The sequence below is a fragment of the Solea solea genome, chromosome 4, assembly GCF_958295425.1.
Source record: "Solea solea chromosome 4, fSolSol10.1, whole genome shotgun sequence".
Taxonomy (NCBI): Eukaryota; Metazoa; Chordata; class Actinopteri; order Pleuronectiformes; family Soleidae; genus Solea; species Solea solea.
In genome coordinates this window covers 19097536-19121671 of record NC_081137.1, presented here as the reverse complement: position 1 = coordinate 19121671, position 24136 = coordinate 19097536, and the positions used below count along the sequence as shown (strand labels likewise).

The 24136-nt window shown below is 42.7% G+C and overlaps 1 protein-coding gene across 4 annotated transcripts in view; it reads left to right on the top strand.

The window, feature by feature from the left end:
* The window catches only part of cblb (Cbl proto-oncogene B, E3 ubiquitin protein ligase), a 57051-nt gene extending 34473 nt beyond the window's left edge, over window positions 1-22578 (top strand). For all 4 annotated transcript variants that reach the window (XM_058627143.1, XM_058627141.1, XM_058627142.1 and 1 more), the window contains exons 8-19: window positions 1756-1843; window positions 2274-2405; window positions 5874-6074; window positions 6480-6674; window positions 6902-7273; window positions 10995-11086; window positions 13807-13941; window positions 14033-14097; window positions 15133-15246; window positions 16539-16751; window positions 16885-16995; window positions 17666-22578. In XM_058627143.1, the coding sequence (XP_058483126.1) occupies window positions 1756-1843; window positions 2274-2405; window positions 5874-6074; window positions 6480-6674; window positions 6902-7273; window positions 10995-11086; window positions 13807-13941; window positions 14033-14097; window positions 15133-15246; window positions 16539-16751; window positions 16885-16995; window positions 17666-17919 (1972 nt within the window). In that variant the 3' untranslated portion in view covers window positions 17920-22578. The remainder of the gene's footprint in view (window positions 1-1755; window positions 1844-2273; window positions 2406-5873; window positions 6075-6479; window positions 6675-6901; window positions 7274-10994; window positions 11087-13806; window positions 13942-14032; window positions 14098-15132; window positions 15247-16538; window positions 16752-16884; window positions 16996-17665) is intronic.
* Window positions 22579-24136: the final 1558 nt, after the last annotated feature.

The window sequence follows — 24136 nt, the reverse complement described above, 5'->3', positions numbered from 1 at the left end:
TCACTCACTCACTCACTCACACGCTCACACGCTCGTCACTCTCCCTCTCTCTTGCCCGCTCCCTGTTTGCATATTGATACGTCTTGCTCAACCTTCCTTCCACCGTGTATGAGCTGTATACAAATGTGAAGTAACTTTTCTGAAAGCCACTTCCCTGATGAGTCGGATTTTGTTTGTTTGCATGGTTGTTGTTTTTTGTTTTTTTCAGTCTCAGCCAGAACAGAGCGTGTCCTTGAGCTTCAAGTCATCCTGAGAGGCCATCTGTTTCTATCATAGCTGATAATCTGACAGGCCCCCAGACAAATCAAACATGCTTCCTTCCATTTAGTGCATAACATCTCGTTATCCTCAGCCGTCAGTCTGGCTGGCTGAGGCTCATCAAGGATGACGGAGTATTAGTGGCGTCCAGTGGAGAGGAGAGGAGAGGTGGAGAGGAGAGGTGGAGAGGAGAGGTGGAGGGTTCTGTTTGAAGCACCTCTGTTTTTAATCAAGTCAGGGGGACCCCCGCAACTATAGAGGAAGTGAATTCTGTATTTTTTTCTCCCCCCGTCTTTTTTGCTCCTTATAAGTCATCCATAATGTTAGACTCAGCCTTTGAAAGGCAATCCAATCCAATCCACTTTAATCTACTTTAAAAAAAAAAAAAAAACAACAACAGCTGAGACAAAGTGCTGTACATCAGACATAAATAAAACAAATGAAATATGAAAAAGGCCCTAATAAACCTAAGAACAGACAATAAAACAATACAATACTGTAGAAAGTATAACTACAACACAAATGAACAAGTCATACAATAAAACTATAAAAAAAAGATAAAAACCAACATGTCATACTGGGTCGAAAGCCAAAGAGTAAAAATGGGTTTTAAGATGTGTTTTAAAAGTGGACAGTGAAGGGGTGTGTCTAACATGTTTCTGCAAAATGGGCTTAAAGTGGAAAATAGGAAAATACTCCATGCAATCATAGGCTTACTGACCACTTTATTAAGTACACATAACCCCTTACAAGCAGGGAATAATAATAATAATAACTCGTAGGTTCTCATTTAAAGTTGATATTTGTTGAAAATATACAACAGTGAACGCTGTAGGTTGCCAGATTTGTTACGGCGTGTGGGTGTTGGATTTTTACGTGCAGACGACAGGTGGCGCTTGAGAGCGAAAGTGTGTACTGCTTCAGAGCATCACTTAAGAAGTATCACTCGACGAGAGGAGATCGACAAGGCAACAATAAATGAACCGTAAATACATTATATGCATTGAACTAAACTTTGCCGAAGTTCTTCTGTTTCCCTCTCTTTAGTTTTCTCTCCTTTTTCATGTCTTAACACATCTCCACCGCAGACTTTGTACTCAGGCCTAGCTGCTCTTGTCTCGCTCTATGCTCTACGTGTTGAAGTGTAGCAGTGGGTGGCACAGGGTTAGATTTTCAGATTTTCCGCCTGGTAAAATGAAACTTAATTTTGTGTACTGGCTGCACCTTTGTCCTTGACACTATAATGCATTTCTCATACAGTATACAGCACCTTCAAGACTTTATCATCCATTAATTCACAATGTTTTTGGTTCAGACAGTTCAGATGTCAGCATTTTATTGATTTCTTTCCTATTTACTGGTAAAGAATTCCATAGATATTACATTTATTACACTTCATTTTTCGTGCAGACAGTGAAATGCATTATTGATGAAACTACTAAAGAGACATGATTTATTTCTGTCAACCTCCCCCCCCCCCCTCTCTCTTACTTGCAGTTACTTGTTTCCCGACGGTCGCAGTTACAACCCTGACCTCACTGGTCTTTGTGAGCCGACGCCTCATGATCACATCAAAGTGACACAAGTGGGTTTGTGTGTGTGTGTGTGTCTGTGTCTGTGTCTGTGTCTGTGTGTGTGTGTGCGCACGCATGCGGTCATGGAATTTGTTAGCCTCACAGAGCCAGTCAGTCTTCCACATGACATTTAAATGTGGAAAATGTTTACTAAGAAACGACTGACCCTGATTTAATATGTACCAGCAGACTCAGACCTTTAAAAAAAAACAAAAAACATTATAGAATTCTGTACTTGGATTCAGCAGCTGGCTCTGTGGGACTGTGAACGTCTGTGTTTTTACAGAAAAGTACAGTGATTTAAATAACGCAGGAATACTTTAGTTTCACAGAGATTTTCACTTAAACTGAACTCAAAATCTGTGAACCTGTTCTCATGTGTACTGTGATTTGTGTATTCCTCCATGACTGACTGACGCTGGGTTCGCTTTATCCGCACAGGAGCAATATGAGCTCTACTGTGAAATGGGCTCCACCTTCCAGCTCTGTAAGATCTGCGCCGAGAACGACAAGGACGTCAAGATCGAACCGTGCGGACACCTCATGTGCACTTCCTGTCTGACGTCCTGGCAGGTACTGTAATGTCGAGATCCCTGACTGCATTTGACGTGATGTTACATTGGTACGTTGCGGGCGAAGAACAGAATATGCACATCCTTTACGAAAAACATCTGTTTCCATTTGCTGCACTGTGTTTACATCCAAGTCGTACCTTGTTTTTATTTGCTATTAAGCGACAGATTAATAGAAGCAGCCTGTGGTTAAAGATCCTCCCTCCCTCCCTCCTTCCCTCCCTTCCTTCCTCCCAGGGTCCTTGTGTCCGTCCTAATCAAATTTCCATATATCTGTCATTAGAGGAAGTGAAAACTGAGCGTGTACGCACACACTGTGCTTCCTGCCAGTTGACGTCTCAGCAGAGCAGCAGAGTAGCACACACTCTCGCACTTCTTTGTGTATCGCAACCTGTGTGTTGGTGATTACCTTCCTTTAATGAGTCATTAGCAGTGAGATACTCCAGATACGCTCTCTCTCTCCTCTGCCCCCTTCCCTCCTTTGTGTACCAAGGACATCTGAGCTGTAGTCACAGCATGTGTGATGGCTATTTAGACCAGTGCAGCTTCTGCACTTACTCTGATGTTATTGACCTCTGACACACACACAGTCACAGAGAGACTCTGCAGTCCTGGACACAAGCCCAACAAACCTTTCTTGCAATCACAATTCTGTATCACATACTCTGGGTCTCATTTAAGGGCATTTTTTAATCCGCTGTGCATGCGTTTACCTCATGTGTGCAGACCTGTGGTTCCATTTATACTAATGTGCCTCCCTGGAGCATGCACAGTTGACCTTACACATTTGTTGTAATGGGGTTAGTCGGACTTTACTCAGAGATTTGATTATAGGAGACGTTCCAGAGTATGTTTTGTCTTCTCACGTTCAACCCGTTTTTTTTTTCTGTTGTTGTTTTCATGTATACACTTTGTACATGTTTGTCAGTGGAGCTTGTGCGAGGGAGGACCTGGGAAATGATTCAGAGGTTTTACTCATGAAGTCGATTGCATTTTAAGTGATAATAGTTTCCATCCATCAAGTTTGAGTCATCTCAGTCAGGAGCGCTGACAAACATTCAAATGAAACAATGCCAGTTTTATACCAGCCTGCATACATGATAATTCATTGTGATATATACTAACGCCAAGACTAACGGTGTACTTGCATAAGCCAAAACATTTCCAACACTTGAATCCATAGAAATCCGTATTTCTATTCAAGGTTTTCCTTCCCACATTTCCTAGTCCTGCTTTAAAAGTGCGAGCACACAAACACACACACATACACACTGGTGTCTGGAGGTCCAATTTCAGGGTTTTGTTTGTATTCATTTGTTGGTTTTGCTCCAAATGTAGCCTGAACTTTAGCAAATGGTAAACACTCAGCGTTTACATATGCATGTGTGTGTGTGTGTGTGTGTGTGTGTAATTTCCTCCAGATTAATGAAGTATTGAGTCAGAGACACACGGGGAACCCTCCCACCCTGTGACACTAAGTAACCAGCGCAGGTCATTGACTCACTGGTGGTTCCCTGACTCTCCTCTCTTTCTGTATATTAGTCAGCCGGGGTGGAACAGATACAGGCCGCCCCCTCAGAGCTTGACTGATGATCTAGGCTCTTCAACATCCTGTGTGCTCTATTGACCACGTTTGATCTCTGCAGAGTGTGGGGGCACATGGCAGGATTCCCTCGTTCCGCCGATTTAGTTTGATCCTAAATCAATGCGTCGAGGATGCGTCGAGCGATTTTACGCGCGCTTTTCCCCTGGCATGTCTTCACCAGACTGTGGGAGACGTCTCATGTACGGTGTGGTGTGTGTGTGTCATCAGTATCAAGCATTAGCAAGCAGTAACTAATGCATTCCACAAAATAATACACATATAAACGTTTTTTTTGGGTTTAAATACATTGTGAAAGTCAGTCAGTGTTGTAGCTCATCTGAGGCTCTTATCTGTGTTTAAAGAACCATCTGTTCCTCTGTTTCAATTTGATTTAACCTTTATTTATACAGGTTGTCTCATTTTCACTCGACCTGTCAACCTGACATTGAATTATCATTAACATAACACAGAGTGTATTTAGTAGAATTTGACAAACCTGACTCATGGTTAGCACTCATGCCTTTGCAGCAAGAAGACCCGGGTTCATGACCCGGTCGGAACAAGGGTCTTTCTGTGTGTGTGTGTGGGGGGGGGGGGGTGTATCCCGACAGTATTCTGAGAGGGAAGACTGCTGTCAGTCATCAGGCTGTCTGCAGCATCATGGATGAGACTGATGGATCCATATGTCCAGCTGGCCCAGCCTATGTAAATACTAAAAAAAATAAAAAGTCCTAATCACCCAGACATGCTTTAACAACTATATTGATAATCAATTAATCGGTTCAAAGCTTTTTTTCGTGATTAAAACAAGATATCCGATTGTTTAAGCTTCTTAAATGTGAGTATTTTCTTCATTTTTTGGCTCTGGATAACAAAGAAATCCTTAAAAGTGAATCATTTTGCAATAATTAATTTTGCAATAATAACCTCCAGCAATAAGTATTCTGTAATTAAAAGTCCCACATGACAAAATTACTACAGTCCGTCCAAAATTCAAAAGTCCTGGTGCTGCCGTGCCTGTTGAATCCACAGCAGACGTTTTTTTCTTGAGTTTGCGAGCAGATTGTTGTAGTTTGTCACTTCAGTCATGTCCGTTGTTCAGCGTCCATCACACTATTACCCTCGTCCCTCTGGGCTCCCCCTTCCTTTTAACCTTCCACTCCTTCCCCTTCCACCCACTCTGATTAGGATTATGTTTCAAACATGCCTTTGGTGGGTCCCCCACAAAGTCCCCAACCATATGGCTGCCACAATTGCAGCTTTGTTCTCTGTAAACATTGTCTGCCTTTGATTGTAGCCAGTGAGTCGGCGGAGAGAGAGACAGAGAGAGATGCTCTGAAAACCAAAACCCCCTTTAAGATCTTATTTTTAACCTCTGTTTGACAGCGGCTGCCATGTGGAATAAGTACATGTGGCCAGTGAATGTAGTGAATTTGCAGAGCAGTTTTTTTTTTCTTCTACTTTCTACTGAAGAGGATCTGCGCCAGCATGTGTCCACTCCTTTCATGAAAGATTAACAGATGAAGATACAAGCAGTGCATGATATTAAACACATGTATCCCAATTCTTTGCAGCGACAGCTTTCCTAATTCTTCATGTTTCATAAAACGCAACAGATGCAAAGAGTTTACAAATGCAATCTCGGTGTCTTATTTAATGTCAGTGTTGTGAAGTTGTTGTTTTTGCCCCTACTGGTGTTTGCAAGTTTCTCTTGACGTAATTTGTGGTGTGGTTAGTTGCGTCATTAAAGACAGTGAAACGGGAAGTTGTAAAGTCTCTCAGTTATTGATGCGCGACTGAGTTCATGTGTGCATTCGTGATGTATCCAGTTTCATATCATCTCTCCCCCCACCCCCACTCTCCCCACAACCTTGTCTTTTCCAGGAATCGGACGGTCAGGGGTGTCCGTTCTGCCGCTGTGAGATCAAAGGCACAGAGCCCATCATTGTGGATCCCTTTGACCCGCGAAACGAGGGCACCAAGTGCTTCTTCCTGAACCGGCACAGCTGCCACATGCTGGACCTGGACGACGAGGAAGACCGAGAGGACTGCCTGGTCATGAACGGACTGGCCAACATCAGGAAGGTAAATAGTTGGACTCAAATCAAGTCGGCTTTGTGGAGAATGTCCGGAACATTGAGGCGAGGGTGGAATCTGGGTGGATCCTGCAGGAGAACGTCTCACATGCAGCCCCCTTCAGACACTTTCTGGAACATGTCTAAACATCGATGCTGCTCTGAAAGCAGCTTTAGAGAAGTCGCATGATTAGGAAACATTAACCAACCACACTTTGACTGATCTTGTACTGTATTTTCAATTCAATATCATAATCCAGCACAAACTGCGAGGATTTTCATCTGTTGTTTCTGTTGTAAAGTCAGCAAAGATCTCATTTTAAGTTTGTTACATGTATCATATTATAAGGTAGACTTAAATATTAACACCTCTCTTCCAGCCGCTCATAATTACTTACCTTTTCTTCTCTCTCAGCACTGTGCCGAGCGCCAGAACTCGCCAATGGTGTCTCCCAGCTCTTCACCTGTCAGCCAGCACAGGAAAGCCCACAGTGGAGACACTGGACACTGCGTGCAGCACCTCGGCCTTCCCCCCGTCCCTCCACGACTGGACCTCATTCAGAAAGGTGCCATCCGCTCCCCATCTGCCAGTCCCACCGGCTCCCCGAAGGTCAGTCGTGGCATTTCCCAGATAAAGAGGAAACAGGTTGCTTGAATTTTTCTAATATGACACATGTTCAAATTATTGTAGAGAAAGAGAAAACAATAACATATGAAACAAATGAGATGAAAAAGGCTAAATAAAGTCTTCCTGGGCTCCAGCATCCATAAAAACCCATAAAAAACCCAAACATAGAGTTATTTAAAAACCAGTCCCCTTTCTTTCCTCTTCTCCAGTCTTCACCAGGCATGTCCAGGAAGCAAGACAAGCCTCTCCCAGCTCCACCTCCTCCCCAGAGGGATCCACCTCCACCACCTCCCCCGGAGCGTCCTCCTCCCATCCCGCCAGAGTCGCGCCACTCTTGGTTCCCCACTTCCTCCTCCTTGTCCTCGTCCATGTCGTCCTCCACGAGCGCACTGTCAGACGCCCAGATGCCCCCCGAAACGCGGCCGACCAAAGACGCCCACAGGAGCGGAGTGGAACACCAGCTCCAGATGGGACACGCCGGCCACTCCCTCCTGAACGGAAGACCACTAAGTTGTCCGTCTGCAGGATTCGGAAGGTTACATCACAGAATGGAGGGGGCAGGAACCACAGAGGGCTCCAAGGTAGGGCTTATATTTAGTTTAGTTTTTTGTTTTTTCCCCCACAATAGTTTGTTTCAACATTTCACGGTAGTTGCTCACAGCCGAGGTTTTGACTCAGCCCAGTAATCCCTACGTAATGAAAAATATTCCAGGGACCCACTCATGTATTTCCCTGTAATACTCTGACAATGAATTGTTTGATTAGAGAGCAATCTACGAGCTTACAAAATAGAAATGAATTTAATATTGATTGCACTCCAAAGGCTTTTTTTTATTAATATGTGAATATATTAGGGGGTGGGCATTTTAAGCAAAAAAAATTGCTTTTTGACAGTCACAGGGGATTATTCTATGGATATTTGTATTCCCAACTACACTCACACCCGGCGCAGCAGCAGCAGCAGCAGTGTGTGCTTTGTTCAAACTAATTTCTCCATGGTCTTTAAGAGGGGAGAAGAAAAAAACAAAGAAGCTTAAGTGTTCTGGCAAATATACGCAACAGACTTTAAATTCAATTTCTACTCGGGACATCATCTTTGTCAGAGGGCAATTCTCCACTCCAAGAGAACAAACGAGAGCAACTATGTTGAGTTTACACGAGCGGCTTCAAGATGCATTCAAGGAACCTTGTAAATGCCATCACTTCCTCAAACCTTTGTGCAGGAGGCAAATATTCCTTTTTTTGTGTATTTTTGACTGTAATCCTGAATAGTTGCCTTGGAAGAATCTAAACAACGTTTGACCACCTGCCATGAGGGTTTGAACCCCAGTTGTACAGTCAGTACCTTTCTTTAATCTTTACAAGATTTTAACCAAGAACAAAATTGCAGAATGAATCAGTCAAGCCTGTCATCGATTGTTGACTAGGAGACCCCCCTGAAGTCCAAACTATTACAGAGATTTTCAGGTGAGACTACCAACAATGGAACCTCTGGAGTCAGTGATGAGTCAAGTTGAAAGACTTTATTGTAGACAGCTCAGATCCGAGTAGAACTGAGACAGCGCCTGACATCTGAACAGTAAGACATCATCGCAGACTCTGGCAAGCAGCATGCCAGGTCTGATACATATTGTTAGTAAGACAGATGCCTGGTGCCTTGGTATCTAAGGAGGGAACCTTGAAAGGCGCCTAGTTTGGGTCTTGTCATACGTCGTTATGCCTGTTAATACTGTACAGCAGGTCTGGTTATTAAGAATGTGAGTAATTAAACTTAAAGCCACTGGTGACACTGGTGTTGATGGCTGATGGTGACCTGATGAAGAATGAGGGCTCATATGAGACTGTGAAGACTTGGTAGTGATGGGGAACTGGTTCCAGAGAGGCGAGATGGGGCCAAACCATTAAGAGCTTTAAAAAGCAACAATAACATTTTAAAATTGATCCTAAAATGAACAGGAAGCCAGTGGAGAGAGAGCGCAACACAGGTGTGATGTGGTCTTTCTCTTCTTTTTTTCCTGTTAAAAGGCGAGCGGCAGCATTCTGGACCAGCTGGAGTCGAGGCATATTATTCCCACATGGGAGACAGTCTTATTATTGTGAATTTTAATTATTATGTCCATAGCTATACATAATATGAGTTACACACTGGGTTTTATAGCAAATGTCCACTTGTTGTTATTGAATTCCTCAAGCATAATTCTCCACCAAACCTGAGAATGAAATGTGTGTGAGACACTCGCTCTGTAGATGAGGCATGCTGCAGATTCTCTGCAGTGTGTGGGACGGAATATAAATAAGAAAAAAAACAAAAAAACTACGTGTTATAAATAATAAAAAAAAAAAAAAGAAGCCGCGATTTAAGTGAAACTCACAGTTTGAGCCGACAACTCAAACATGACTAAGCAAATCCCACAGAGACTGCCTCAGCAGTTGCCGGTGTGTGTGTGTGTGTGAGACAGAGAGAGAGAATGCTACTGAGGCTGTGCATAATTTCCACACTCTCATTCCACTTTATCATTTGAAGTGCAGTGCACGCACCCGTGCACACGCGGCCAATCACTTGCCATCCCTAGTGAGACTCTCTTTGATCACAAAGTGCTTCCCGTATGCTTGAGGAGAGCATTGTCATGTTTGGTCACTTTTCTGCAAGGTGACACGGTCATTTACATACTTTGTCTTCCTTAGAGAGGCAGGTGTGCTTTGCATATAAATCACACTGGCTGAAGGTCAGGATTTTCCAAATTGTCCAGGAAACAACGTGGCTCCGCGGATAGGACGGTATTTCTGTTTAAAGCTGAGTCAGAAACAGTGTTGTCACAGTGAGATGCGTCTCCTTCACAGAAGATTTGATCTGGATCAAACAATGGCCCGGAACAATATAACACGTCTCAAAAGAACACTTGATTGCACCGCCGTGAAGCAGATTTAAGCCGCTCTGAAAACGGCACAAACACCAATTTCCATTTTTCCAAGTTTTGATCAAAGATCCAAAATCCAGATCAGATTACTTCTGAACAACCGGGCCACAAACGCACCACGCAGCACTAACATATTTATGCAGATGTTGGAGAGTAAGTCGCCCACACACGGAGTCGGCTGTTAACGCATTAACAGGGCCGCACCTTCTCTTGTAAATGTTAATTATTCTTGGCAGTGGGTCAACGTTTATGTTCATTTCAGAGGAGCAGAAAATATCTGCTGCATGTTCTCGGCGGAGTGCTTTAACACTCACTATTGGCACTTACAGTACTGTAGTGTGTGCTCGTATGTATGTCTTTGTGTGAGGTCCAAAATAACATACAATCCTATCTTTGTGAGGACATTTTGACCTTATGTGGACATTTTTATATGGGTCCTACAACTTTAAAGAGGCTTTTTTAGGGTTAAGACTTGTTTTTATGGTCAGGATTAGGGTTAGACACTTAGTTGTGATGGTTAAGGTTCGGGTAAGGGGCTAGGGAAGGGTTCTGCAACCTCCTCTGCAGTAGCTCCTTGTATCTTTGTAATTATTAATATTACTAATGTTTTTTATTTTATTTAAATAAATAAGTAAACACCTGTTATTTAGAGATCAAGGTGATAAATAAAAGTGTTTTAATATTTTGTGCGTCACATCCAAGTTCTATGTCAAATTCGAAAGTAGAAGTACACGAATAGAGTCATGTCCATCTTTGGATCCACATAGTTATTATGCCAGGCAGGTTTTCTCATCATGCATAAACTTTTATACATATTATTTATTTTCCACAAGCGATGGAAGGACTAGGTGTACGTGATTCTATGGTTGGGTATAAACAGCAATGAAATATCAACTGTTTTCTGTTGTTTTGCAGACCTTCTATTCAATAAATGCAACAAAATATTGTTCTTTAAAATATAGTATACCCGGATAAAAAACTTTATCCATGTTATTATCTTAATTTTATGGGTTTTGTGGCTCCAGATTAATTATATTTGGGTGGAGAGGGGATAAAAATGGCTATTTTCATAGTGCATTATGCCTATGATGTGTCCTCTAAGACATAAAAACAAGTTTCTGTGTTTTTTCTCTACATCCTGAAAGTGAGTCTACCTGCTGAGTGCACTGCTACCTGACCCACTAAAGAAATCTTTTATTCAAGATATGTCTAGATATGAATGAATCAGCAATTTGACAATCATTTTTAAGATGTCGCCAAAAGATCTCGTCACTGTCGGCAGCTTTAAGTTCACATCATCATCCTTTCATCCAATTCTGTTTACAGTGAACCCAATTTTAATTGTCTCCTGTTCTCTTTTGTGTGTGTGTGTGTGTCTTTATAGCCTTTCTCTAATGGCGTTCAACTCGGCGAGGAGTATGACATCCTTCCCTCACGGCTCTCGCCAACTCAGTCCTCACTCACCAGTAGCCACAAGTGAGTACACACACATACACATACACACACACACACACACACACACACACACACACACACACAGGGTAAAACCATAAATGTGCTCATTGTGAACAGTAATGATGATGTCTGTGTTTGTCTGCATGAGGCGCGACGCAGGTCAATTATTTTTTTCTTTAAATCCTGCCGTTTTTATTTCATAGACTGAAATAGACTCATTATGGCTGGAACCGCCTGAATGTTAAAAGAAGGATTTTGAATTTGATGGCAGACGGGGGAACTAAAGAAGAAGCCATGTGTCCGCTGAGTAGGTGGTCCCTCGGTGTGGCCCCCGAGACGCCTCAAGCACTGTTTGTGTTCGTGCCGCTCAAAGAATGCAGAGACCACCTCTGAATGTGGTCTGAGTGACAGCGCTCTAACACCTGTGCACCTGTGAGATCGTATCTCACCAGAGATCAGGGACGGTCTGTAAACAGCAGTGATTAATGTCATCAAATGTGAAGTTCTGTCTCCTTTCTTTGTGACCTTACATATACTGTATATATATATATATGAGTGAGTTCCAGCAGCCTCGGGGAAGAGTCCTGGTTTAGGAAACGGCATTGAAAAATTACAGCTGAACATCAAATAGCCTTTTAGCTGCAACCAGAATTGGATTAGGTATTTCTGTGGATCGAGCTGCCGTGGAGGCAGGGGATGGAGCTGCCACTTCTAATGAAGCTGAAAGAGGAAGTTCTGCTTCTGCTGAATACGATTTACTGTTGTAAAATATAGTGATGTTGTCAGAGCAACACACACACACACACACACACACACACAGATATTTGTACAGCACTTCAGTGAGGACACTCATAGACATAATGTATTCTCTAGCCCTAACCTTAATCATCACACCTAAATGCCTACACCCGATCCTGATCCTTAACCTAACCCTTACCCAAAAAACAACCCTAAAAATAAGAATTAACCCTCAAATCCCTTCACAAATGTCATCTTAAAGTCAAAATGATTTAGATATTAACTCTAAACTTAACCAGTCCTTAGAAATTAGGTTCTTCTTCATTAGAACCAGGATCTGGTCTCCATGAGGACGACTGGTAATAATAGTTTTGGATTTTTCATTAGTTTTCAAATTTATTTTGTTTTGACTTTTTGTTTTTAAAATGTAGTTTAGTTAAGTTTGTATTAGTTTTAGTGTGTTTTAGTTTATTGTAATGTGATGTATGAAAAAAAGTATTGTGTCATAAAAACCCAACAAAAGATGCCATTTTAACCCTTCGTGCTCACACAACTCCTTATATTATAAAAAATAAATACACTTCATATGAACCCAAAAGGATCATGCATGAAATACATTTATAAAGATGAAACTAAGCACATTTCCACAACAATTTTAGTTATTTTTAGTTAGTTTTGTAAACACAAAAATTCAAACAAGGTCAGTACTATGCTTTAAAAGTGTAAGAAATACAAGTACACACACACACACACTTCATTACAGAAGAAGCCACAGCTGACCCGCACCCATAAATTCTAAACATATGCAGGTTTTATTTGCGCGATCACTTATTCTACCACGCACAAACTCTACGCGCATGTTTTATTAACGCACATATACATTATAAAGAGCCTCATTCATCCTCATAAACTTAGTGTATGTTAAATAACAGTAGTTATAATAGGGACATGAAGCTGTGCAGGGTTTTCTTGGTATTGATTGGCCAAAGAGAGCAATGCATCATTCAAGATAGATGGGGGGTTTTTTGGTCGATGCAGGAGTTAATACCATGGCAGAATAATGTGATTGTACTGTAACGCTGGAGTTTTTGGTTTTAACTCTTTAACCTTCCAAAAAAGAACAAACACAGCCTTCAGCTGTCGGTAAAATACACTCCACGGTTTGTTTCCTCAGGGGAAAATTACCGTCTGTTCAACTTCCTCTCATCTGGCTAAAATAGACAAGATATCACAGCTAGACTATTGGACTACTTTATTGTCTACATGAGGTTTGTGGGTCACTGGATTCAGTCTCAGCTGACCATTCACACTCATATTCACACCTACGATTAATTTAAAGTGTCCAATTCACCTAATTCCCACTTTTGCAAAACATGAAGTAACCCACGTTTTTTTTGCTGCAAGGCAACAACACTAACCGTCACCCCTAGGCGTCTTTGAGCACATGTTTTTAGGCAGTGATCCAACTTTCTGTATCTTTAGTGATCTGCTAAAATGTTTTCCTCTTCTCGTCCCCCCCCCCCCCCCCCCCCCCCGACATTTTTGGCATCCCCGACGGCACAACGGCTACTTACCATCTTCACTTTTTTAATCACAAATACAGCCGGCGAAGAGACAAGTTGCCCCGTGACATATTGCCTGTGTATATATCTTGCCCGACGCAGCACGAAAATAAATTTGAACAGCGTACAGGATTGTGTGACGTCAGCTGTACCAGTTAACACTCTCTCCATTATTATATAAACTCCTCCTTCATCCTCTGCTGTCGCATGTGTCAGGATGACAGGCTGAGGGAATGCAGAGAGTCATGTCACATTGGTGTTTTTAGGACCTTCGTAAGATCTCTAAAATGCAAAAATTAAAAATGCACCATCCACTGCATCCTCCTCCTCCTCCTCCTCCTCCTCCTCCTCCTCCTAATTGCGCCATGAAAAAACCTCATAAATCTTACAGCAGTCGGAGTGACACTAATGGAAAACTTTGGTTGCCGTGCGTCTTTACAGAGCCCCCAACCCTTTCAGCAGTCCTGCGGTGGAGCGACCACAGAGGCTGATGGAGCGGGTGGACGACGACTATCAAGTCCCGTCGTCCAACATCTGCCTGAGTCAGACTCCGCTCTGCATCTCCGTGCCCAGCAGGTACTGACACCCACCCTCACATATGTACATACAGTGGGTTACTATGGCGATACAGCAATTAGGATTGAGAGTTTGATGCGTTGTGTTTCAGACACTTGGATAACGGCTCACCAGAGCCATCCACTGAGGAGAAGAGGCCACACCCACCGGAGCCTGGTGAGTCTTAACACCATTAAAGATGACGGACACATAACTATTATTAGGGTTCGAGCAACAAGGTTGCAAGAACCCTATTGAAACTGGAAGGATTATTGATACATTATATTCATTCCTTCTTTTCTTTTATTCATGAATTTACTGACATAATCCTCTAGTGCAGGGGTGTCAAATGCACGGCCCGTGGGCCAAAACAGGCTCACCAGAGGATCCACTCTGGCCCTCGGGTTGTATTTGTAGCTAGAGCCACTGTGATCTGTAAGTTGTTATGCACATGTGTGAGTGGTAAAACTTAGGCAAAACTTGTTGTGTATAGGTTGTATACTATTATTTTACTGCTCTGGCCCATGATCTAAAATGAGTTTGACTCCCCTGATCTAATGTCTTGTGTTGCCCACTTCCATAGGAAGGTTTACTGCTGATTTCCATAAAAGTCAATTAGATTTCATTAGTTTTTTCTTAAAAGCAAACATCTGGATGCCAGCACAGAGATCTGCCTTATTCTGCCATGTTAAAAAATTGGGTAACACGTTTAGATTAGGAAACACGTATTCACCATCAATTTGTTGCTTATTAGCATGCAAATTAGTAACATATTGGCACTTAATTAGTCATTATTAAGTAGTTTTCCCTCAATAACCTCCAATAAGCTTATTAGTAGTAAGTAAGGAAGTAACTAACTTATGAAGTCCATACTAAGCAAAGTATATTGAGATTGTAATTCATGTATAACAACTTCCTTACTTACTACTCATAAGCAATAATTCTGAGGTTATTAAGGAAAACTCTTAGTTAATGGCTTACTGGTTGTATAATAAGGCCATGCAGAATAAGGCTAATGAGTACTAATAATGACTAATTAAGAGCCAATATGTTACCAATTTTGCATGATAATAAGCAACTAATTAATAGTGAATATCCGTTCCCTCATCTAAAGTGTGACCAAAAATTGATGTGCTGAACCCGCTGTGCCCTGCTGGAGGCGCTGTTCACGTCTCAGGCTGCTGTTTGCTGAACTCTGCGTGTGTTCCACAGGTAGACACTCAGACTTGGACAGGGGTTTGGTCCCGGGGGCAGCACACGCTGTCCTCTGCCCCTTCACCACCAAGCAGTCACCGTCCGACTATGACATTCTGCTGCCACCCCAAGGTATCTCACCCAAACCAGAACTCACCCCCCACAACATATCCAACAGTAAAATGTCCCTCTTCTCATGTCCTCGCCTCTCCCACTGCCACACAAGTGTTCCTCCAGGATAATAATCTTATTAAAACTATTTTATTGTGTGAATTTGTCACTAATGGATCACGCAACGACTCGTTTGCCTTTTGCCTCCTGCTGCAGAAGCTCTCCCCGAAAGGCGCAAATGCTCAGGGGAGCCAAATGAGACAACAACAATTCCCATGATGCCATGCTGCTTCCTCGCATTATCATACTCTAATTATTTTGTTATTGTTTTGACTAGTCACAATCCTTATCAAGGACCCATTATTGTAATTAAAAAGCTCAATCAGATGACTTTGCCATGACTTCATTGGCTCATTTGAACTTATTTAAGTTACCTCAGGCTTACTTGAGTCAGAAGTTGTCATTCTTACAAGGCTTCAGTTTAAATGTGACTTCTGTTCGGATAGTAAATACCAAATCAAGCCTTTTCTACTTAAATATGAATCCCTATATATATATATATATATATATATATGACTTTTAATGCAGAATAAAGGAGGAATTAGGCCCAATCACATTTCTGGGATTTTTCAATCAATGTAAAATAAAAGGCGTTTCAAACAATAATATATTCTAATCTCTATTTTAATTTCATTTGTAAACCTACATGAATGAGTAGTGGCCTGAGCGAGGGGAGACAGACAAATGAGTAAACAATAAAAGAAAGCAACAATAAATCAAATGGCAGCCTTGCACATTTCTCAGCGCTGATTAACTCCGTCTGAAACCAATCGAGGCTGCCCTTTTCTCTCTGACTGCACTTAGATCTTTAGGCAAGTCATCCATCAGAGGCAACCATGTATATTTATATATACATATACATATATATATATATATATATATATATATATATATATATATATATAAATCTTCTTGGCACTTAACACAGGAAGCGCTCTGATAAACTTCCTTATACTGCTTCATTACAGTGCTCGTCATTGATCCAATTAAATGATACACATGTTGTCGCCAAAAACAGAGTTTCTTTCAAAAGTCTGGCTCAAACATTCTAATTGTTTGTCTTTGATCATTTCGACCATGAACAAGCTCCCTTTGCCTCTTCCTGTCCCCGTCTCCCCCCCTCCTCTCTCTCTCGCTCTCTTTCACAGCATGCTCTTCATGTAATCCAGCACGTGGCTCTGATTTTAATCATCGAACAAATATATAAACCGGGGCAGATCTTAGTCTGTGCCTTCTTGTTGTGTTTCTTTTAGCATCAGAAGATCTGTTCAACAGCCGCCCTCCATCCCAGCCTCCACCACCTCCTCCTCCGCCTCCTCCTCAGCCACCAGCGCGATACAGCTTCACTGACTCCTCCTCTTCATTGTCCTCGTCCTTCAACACCTCCACGTCCTCCTCGTCCTCCTCCATGGTCACGCGACCGCACAGGCCGCCTTCCGGACACGAGCACTTGCTCTTAACCCCCGGTGAGATGATTTTCTTGTCTTTTTTTTCGTGCCCAGTGCAAAAATGGACCTCACGTAACATCATGTTGCTGAGTGACAGGTGGCAGCAGGGGGTTTGTTTACCTGACTTTGTCCGTGTCATCCTTTGGTCTAGACACAGTGTTTGACATGCTGAGCAGTGCCGCTCCTCTGCCTCCAGTCAGACGATACACCGAACACCTGAAAGACTCGAGAAGCTGCCGCCTGGAGTACGACCATTTACCCGGTAAGAGAGGTCTGAAAAAAGTAACTTTGACGAATAAAAGTAAGTAAATAAGTCATCTAAATGTGGAGTGAACACAGTTTGTAGATTTAACTGGATTAAGTCGGAGCCTTTGAACGTTCTGGAACCAAAGAGAGTATTTTAATTCTTTAGAAAATCTAATAAACATGAACAGGAAGCCTTGAGCAGCTCTTTGGACTTGATTTACACAGATGTGCAAAGTTTGTCTGAAACTTTGAATTCTGAATTTTGTATCCCTGTTTGTAAACCCTGTTTGTAAACCCTGTTTTCAGACCTTGAAAATGGTCTTGAAATTAGTCTGCACAGCCTCCAGCCCTCGTCTAGATGATCTACACATCCTCTTGCTGACAATCTCCTGCTCCTTTTTTTGTCATATTTGAATGTGAACTCTAGTTTTTCATAGTTCATGTCTGAAAAGGCTGCTGCAACTGTTTCTCCTGAAGCAGACAGACGGCATTTAGGACCATTTTTACCACAATCGAAGTTTTGAACTCTGAATGTACTGGGAAAAAGCAGCTGTTGTTCTCTGACAAGCAATGATTGGTTTACCCACATTTCCCTGCTCCAGCAAGAACACTTGCTATATCCCATTTATTCCCCCTGAGAGTCGTTTTTATACTGACGTTATTTCTCCTCTTCTCTCCGTCGAAAGTACTGATGGACTGCTCGCAGGCTCCTGCCAGGCCGCCCAAGCCACTGCCAAGGAAGATCCCCCCAGACATCCAGTCGGGCAAACCCCACGGCACGGAGTCCGAGACCGTGGACGCCAAGATCGCCAAGCTGATGGGGGAGGGCTACTCCTTTGAAGACGTGAAGCGGGCGCTGATGATCGCGCAGTACAAGGTGGACGTGGCCCGAAACATCCTGAGAGAATTTGCCTTAGTGGCCCCGAGACTGAACCTCTAGTTTTTTTTAGAGACAGGGGAAAGAAGGGGGCGTGGCGTGGGGGAAGCACAACAGCGAAAGCTGTGCCTCTGAATGGAATCTTCCAAAAAAAAAAGGGCTTCTTCATCATTCTGCTTGGCCTCAGATGAGTTACGAAAAACACACTCAAATGATCAACAGGAACATTTCAAGTTCAAGATTTCAAGGGGGGGGGGAGTGGGGGACTCGCCTTTTGTTTGCCGAACAGAGATAATGACGCACAACAAAACGGCTAAAACCAAATCACAGCGGCACACGGAACAAGAGACTGGGAAAAAAAAAAAAGACTGTGTCTGTGAATGATTTCAACCTGTGAACAAACGAACCAGGCTTCTTCTTCTTCTTCTTCTTCTCGTCGTCGTCGTTGTTGTTGTTTACAGTTTACAACTTTTGCCAGTGCTGGCCTCTGGTTTTCCAATGCTCCCGTGGGTCTCGGGGCCTCCGATTGTTTGCCTGTTTCACCGCTCGTCTCGGTCGCTTTTGTACATTTCTCCACGTCATTTAGTAACGTGTGCACGTTTCTGATCAACATGCATATGCTTTGGCGCGTTCGCGTATGCTGTCGTCTACATTATCAGTTGCTTATGTCTGGATGTTTTCCTTGTTCTCTGTTGAGTAATCTCACCCCCTTAAAACATCCTGGCATGAGAGGATTGCTTGTGTGCGTCGTTGTACACGACATCATCCATCTGCACTAAGCTCATTTACCTATACATCTATCGGTTACAGTTACAGTATTATGTCGTTTTTTTTTCCCTTCCAGGAAAAATGTAAATGCCGATCCGGTCCAATCTCCGTCTCCCACGAGTAGCCGTGTGCTTTTGAAGTCGGACTCATGTCGTACGACAGCGACGCACCTTTGCAGGTGTTGGTTGTCGTCGGTCCGAGGAATGCACTCAGAAATCCGCGTCGATTGTAGAAATGTACCAAAGCGACTGAGTAAAAGCGTAAATCCTGCCACTGCTGCTGCTGCTGCTGCTGCTGCTCCTCTCTTCACATCCTTCCTAAGCTGTGGACTTTCCTCTGAAGGGCTTCTCAAAGAACAAGGCGTTCCCATCCCATTTCAGCCTTTCACATGCTCATGCAGTGTGATGGGTTCATTTCAACACACAGCCAGTAGGGGGAGCCAGACTCCACAGTTTCTTTCCCTCCACAGTCTTTCTTTGTCAAGGGTGTCTTGTCGTTCTTCTTTTGCCTTGTGTGTGTGTGTGTGTGTGTGTGTGTTGCCCATTAGAGAATCCTCCAGTGTTTGCACAGAGTCTGGCTGACTCGTAGGTCTTAACAAGGTCTGGTGTGTTGAGAGCAGTTAGACAGAGCCAGAGGATGCCTTATTGATTCATTCGTTTCCCCCAGACCTTGAGAAAACTGCACGACAGCTTCCAAGAGGAGCGCTCTTGTTAGACTCTGTGTCTTATTTTGACACGAGGTGCGAAGCCCAAAGAGATGCAGAGGAGGGGGGGGTTCTGCTACCGCGCTTTGTTTGTGGTTCGCAGGCCAGGGGATGAATCAGCAGAGGCCTTTTCTTTTTTTTAATTACATCCTTCATCTGAGGACGGCGAGCCTATGAATGTATTTGTTCTGCATGAGCGAGCTATACCTCTGTACTCTGCGAGCTCCTCTGAGGTTCAGCCTTACCCTAAAGCAGTTAAGTGGTTTAAATAGTTCAGTAATTGCGGAAAGTGTTCAGTTCCTCCTCCTCCTCAGTTCCTTCACATCAGATCGCCACACGATTGTGCCTGCGCTTCCAACCGTGGACTGGTTATCACTCGAGCTGCAACTAACGATTATTTTCATCATCGATTAATCTGTCGATTGTGTTAACGATTAATCGTTTAATCGTTTGCGCCATAAAAAGTCAGAAAACCTTAAAAAAATCGTCGATCGGTGTTCTTCAAACCTGGAAATGATGATGTTCTCAAGTGTCTTGTTTTGTCCACAAACCAAAATGATTCACTTTTAATTAATTCCCTGTTATCCAGAGCAAAGAAATGAAGAAAATACTCACGTTTAAGAAGCGCAAACCATCGGAAATCTTGTTATAATCATAATAAATGAAAAAAGCTTCAAATCTTTTTTCAAGATAGTTGTCGAATCATTGAGTAATCGATTAATCAGTGGATGTGGTCTCCAGGTTGCATGTTGAGGGCTCCTATTGGACGATACCAGCTGTCAATTACACTGGTGTCCACTCAGAAAAGCTGAAACTAGCATTTAAGGCCATTCAAGAATTCAAATTCTTATGACAACGAGCAGACTTGCTTCCCTGTATCTCACTGCTCCTCCATCCTCAGCTCCACTTTTCTAACCCAGTCTATACAGTCTGTGGTTTCATTTCAAGGATTCTTAAATGACGTCGAGCCCCAGCTCTTGAGAGAATGGTGCTCGGGAGACGTCACGTCACGCTCCAGCCTCCTGTCTCTGCGCTTCAATTACACACGCATCATGTGCTGAGAGTGGACTGCTGTGCCAGGGGAAGTCGCTTAAAATTACGCCGCAGTTGTTTTTATTTATGCACAAAAATCTTCACGTAAACACAGCGGCGCTGCAGAGACTCGGTGCAGAGTCCGAGCGGCAGTGAAGCCTCGCACGTGTACCTTCATATCATCTTAATGGAGATATCTCACCTCTGCGTCGACTGGATGTGGTTAAACGGGGGGAATGGACTGCTTTCATGGCGCTTTTATGGTTTTAATGACCACTCGAAGCACTTCTCATTATGGCTGAGATTCACACACACACATGCGCGCATATATATTCATGCAGCACTTGGATATCTACTCCTTTTTGTCTATTACTTTCACATCCCATTCAGGCACAGGCAGCACAGCCGTCAGGAGCAATTTGGAGTTCAGTGTGTTGCCCAGTGATGCTCGTGGAATAGAGAAAACCAGGAATCAAACCAGTGACCTTCTGATTAGTGGACAACTTGGCCTTTTTTTTCCCTCGCTGCTTTATTTTTTTAAAGCTTTTGGGGGCGCGGTGCATGTGTGTTTTTAGAGAGACACGCTTTTATTATCTGTCACTTTCATATCTCAGTTTGATTCGGGACTTTGGTTTATGTTGCTGCTTACTTTTTTGGTCACGATGAAGTGGGAATAAGGAAGCGACGAGGTCTTAAAAGAATATTTTTAGGCTGTGTGAAGTTATTGTTGGAGGAACTACTGAAAACATCAGTCAGCGCGGCAGTCGAGAAACAGCCCGAGACGCGCGGCGGTCACTCTCAGTGAAAGACACTTAAGACTAATATCTTTTAAAGAATATGTTGAGGTCACAAGGTCATGTAGAAAATTGGCAGTTTTACATGATTTGATTTTTTTAATCCACTGCTGCCTCCGTCAGTGAGTTCAGACGTGTCATCTTGGGACGTCAGTGTTTTGAAATCATTCTTTTCGATTTTACCAAACAAGGCACCGGCGGCAGGGTCGCCATTTCGAAAAGACTGAGACTGAAGTTTCTTTTCGCTTTGTAAGCCGATGAAATGGTTTCTCGTGTTTTCACTGCACCAAGGTTACAATAGTTTTGGTTAGTTTTAATGTTAGTTTTTTTTGTAATCTGGAGTATTTGCCAGGTGCATGGTTCAAAAAGGTCATAATGATAAGTATCGTGTCTCAAATACGACCTTAAAAAATGTACAAAGACAAAAATGAAGCACATTTTCGCTACAACTTTAGTTAGTTTTAGTTTTATAAACACACAATTCAGTGTGGGTTGCTTATCTTGTTTTTATTTCAGTAAACGAAAGTCTTTTTTTCCATCTTAGTCGCTGCTGTTTCGTCGGTTTTCGTTCACTATAATAACCTTGCTCAGGGAGCTGTGTGTAAGACGCCGACTGACGTGTCACTACCTTGTACGACAAAACTGCACTCGCCCTTTAATTCCCTCCTTCTCCCTGACATTAAATCTGCTAAACGTGTAATATAACGCGATGTTTGCGTCCCGCACAAACAAAGAAATGTTGGTTTACAGCAGCGTCGGAAACAGCCGACTGAGCCGGAGACTGCACAGCATCTGGAGCTGTGCTTCTTTTTATTTTGGTTGTTGTTTTGTTTTCCAAAATGAACAAACAAGTAGAATCAGAGTGGACCTGCTGTCTGTCTGGACTCTTCTGTGCCATGAGAGGAGCTGAATAAACATACAGCACTGACCCATTTCCACCTCCACGCACTCACTATCAAAATATTATTTGGGAGATGTATTGTCGTTCTCTTCGGAGAGCGGCTTTAAAACTGTTGATTGATTCCGGTCCCTGGTGTTTGAGTTTCCTCGCGGCGCAGATAACAGTGTTTCTGGTCAAATATTGAATCGTCTGGCTTTCCGGAGATGGAAATGAGAAGGTTCATTTGGGACATCTCGATAATGCAGCGCAAGGTGGTGGTGGTGGTGGTGAGGATGATCCCAGGTCTAATAACGCAGCTCACTGACTCCCACTTTTTTCCCCCCACTTTGAGTATTTATGTGCGAGTGTGAACTCGAACATGAAAGCTTTGTTTACCTGTGTGGCGCACTCATGTGTGGGGAATAAGCCGGAATCATTACAGTGTGTGTGTGTGTGTGTTTTAAGAGGCTCTCTTGTCCCCGAGTTCACATTTTACTCCCCACACGAGGCGGAACCTTTCATATATATACATATGTACATGTATATGTACATATGTATATATATATGCATATATATTTATATATGTATAATATTTATATATGTATATATATATATATATATACATATATATATACATATGTATATATATATTCTTCTAGTGGCAAAACAAGCTCCTGTTTTGAAGCCTTATTCCCAAGCTTTCCATCATTTTCTATTGCAGAAGACGACCGATTGAGACCATCAGCTCTTCAGGAAAATGTTTGCTCATGATCATAACTTCAGTAAGAAGTAGGCTCATTTGCCCATTTAAATTAAGAGTTCAGATTTGCCCCCTGCCTTCATGCCTGCCTGCCTGCCTGCCTGCCTGCCTGGCTGGATGCATGCTGCATCCGTCCCACTTCTTCATCTTCATTTTTCAAACCCGAAGATAACATCCACTTTTATATATACAGTCTATGTTTTAATGATGTGGTCAGTGTAACGGAAAACATTGGAATGGCTTCTCGTGAGACTCATCGCGCCACGCAGCGGGACGTCTTCAACCCCACTGTCATCTCTCTTTTTTTCTTCTTCTTCCTTCCTTCCTTTCTCAGTAGCACTTTAAAGGGGGAACTGCGTTTTTTTTAAAAATGTACATATGTTAATATCAGGGCTTATGACCAGTCCCGAGAGAGTCGGTGATAATGAGCAGTGCTGTGTACAAGGGAGGAATCCAGGCCTCTAATCTCTTGTTTCCACAGTGCAAAAAAAAAAGAAAAGGACTTACAAGCCTTTATTTTCCAGAATTGCACCATGCATTTATGCAGCACAGCCTTAAAAAGTATGTCAGCTGAACAAAACACAACACACACACACACACATACATAAATGTATAACAAAGCACTTCGATAATGCTGAGTCATCAGCTTAGCAGCTTTATCTCCTTCTCCCGAAAAATGGTTTGTGTGTGTGTGGGGGGGACGGGGGGACGAAAACTGTGGACTTGATTTACATTTCAACACTCATGCATTGTTTATATTGTGGTGTTGCTTTTTGTACCGAAGCAGAAAATGTTCTCTGGCTTGTCAGAAACTACTCTGCCAGACTGCTCTCCCTTTCCCCCCCCCACAGATGAAAGCATTGTCTTATTGTATTTCCTGCCACACACACACACATAGGAAGAGGGGCTTAAGATGTGAAGATCCAGTGGCGGCACCCCCCCCCCCCCCCCCCCCCCCCCCTCCCTTTAACGTGAATCTTAATTGATGCACTGGTTATTCGTTACTTTCATTTCTTCAAACTTGAATAACGAAGCTCTGATTTGTCCATTCCATTGGACTCCCTGTCTGTTCCGGGGGGGTTAAGTGGCCTTAGGTTGCAAAAGGGCAGTTTTTAATTCCCTAAATCCATATTTGTAGTCATGTGCTCTAGTGACAAAAAAAAAAAGTGTAATATGTAAAGCATAAAGTAACGTGCAATTAATTTATAGATTTTTTTTGTTGTTGTTTTTTTTCCTAGTCTTGATGCATTTTCATGGACAAGTAAATAAAAAGTCACAATATCTTTGTTTTATGTAATGTTTTGTGTGTGTGTTTGTGTGTGACACCTGCAAGTCAGGAAGCT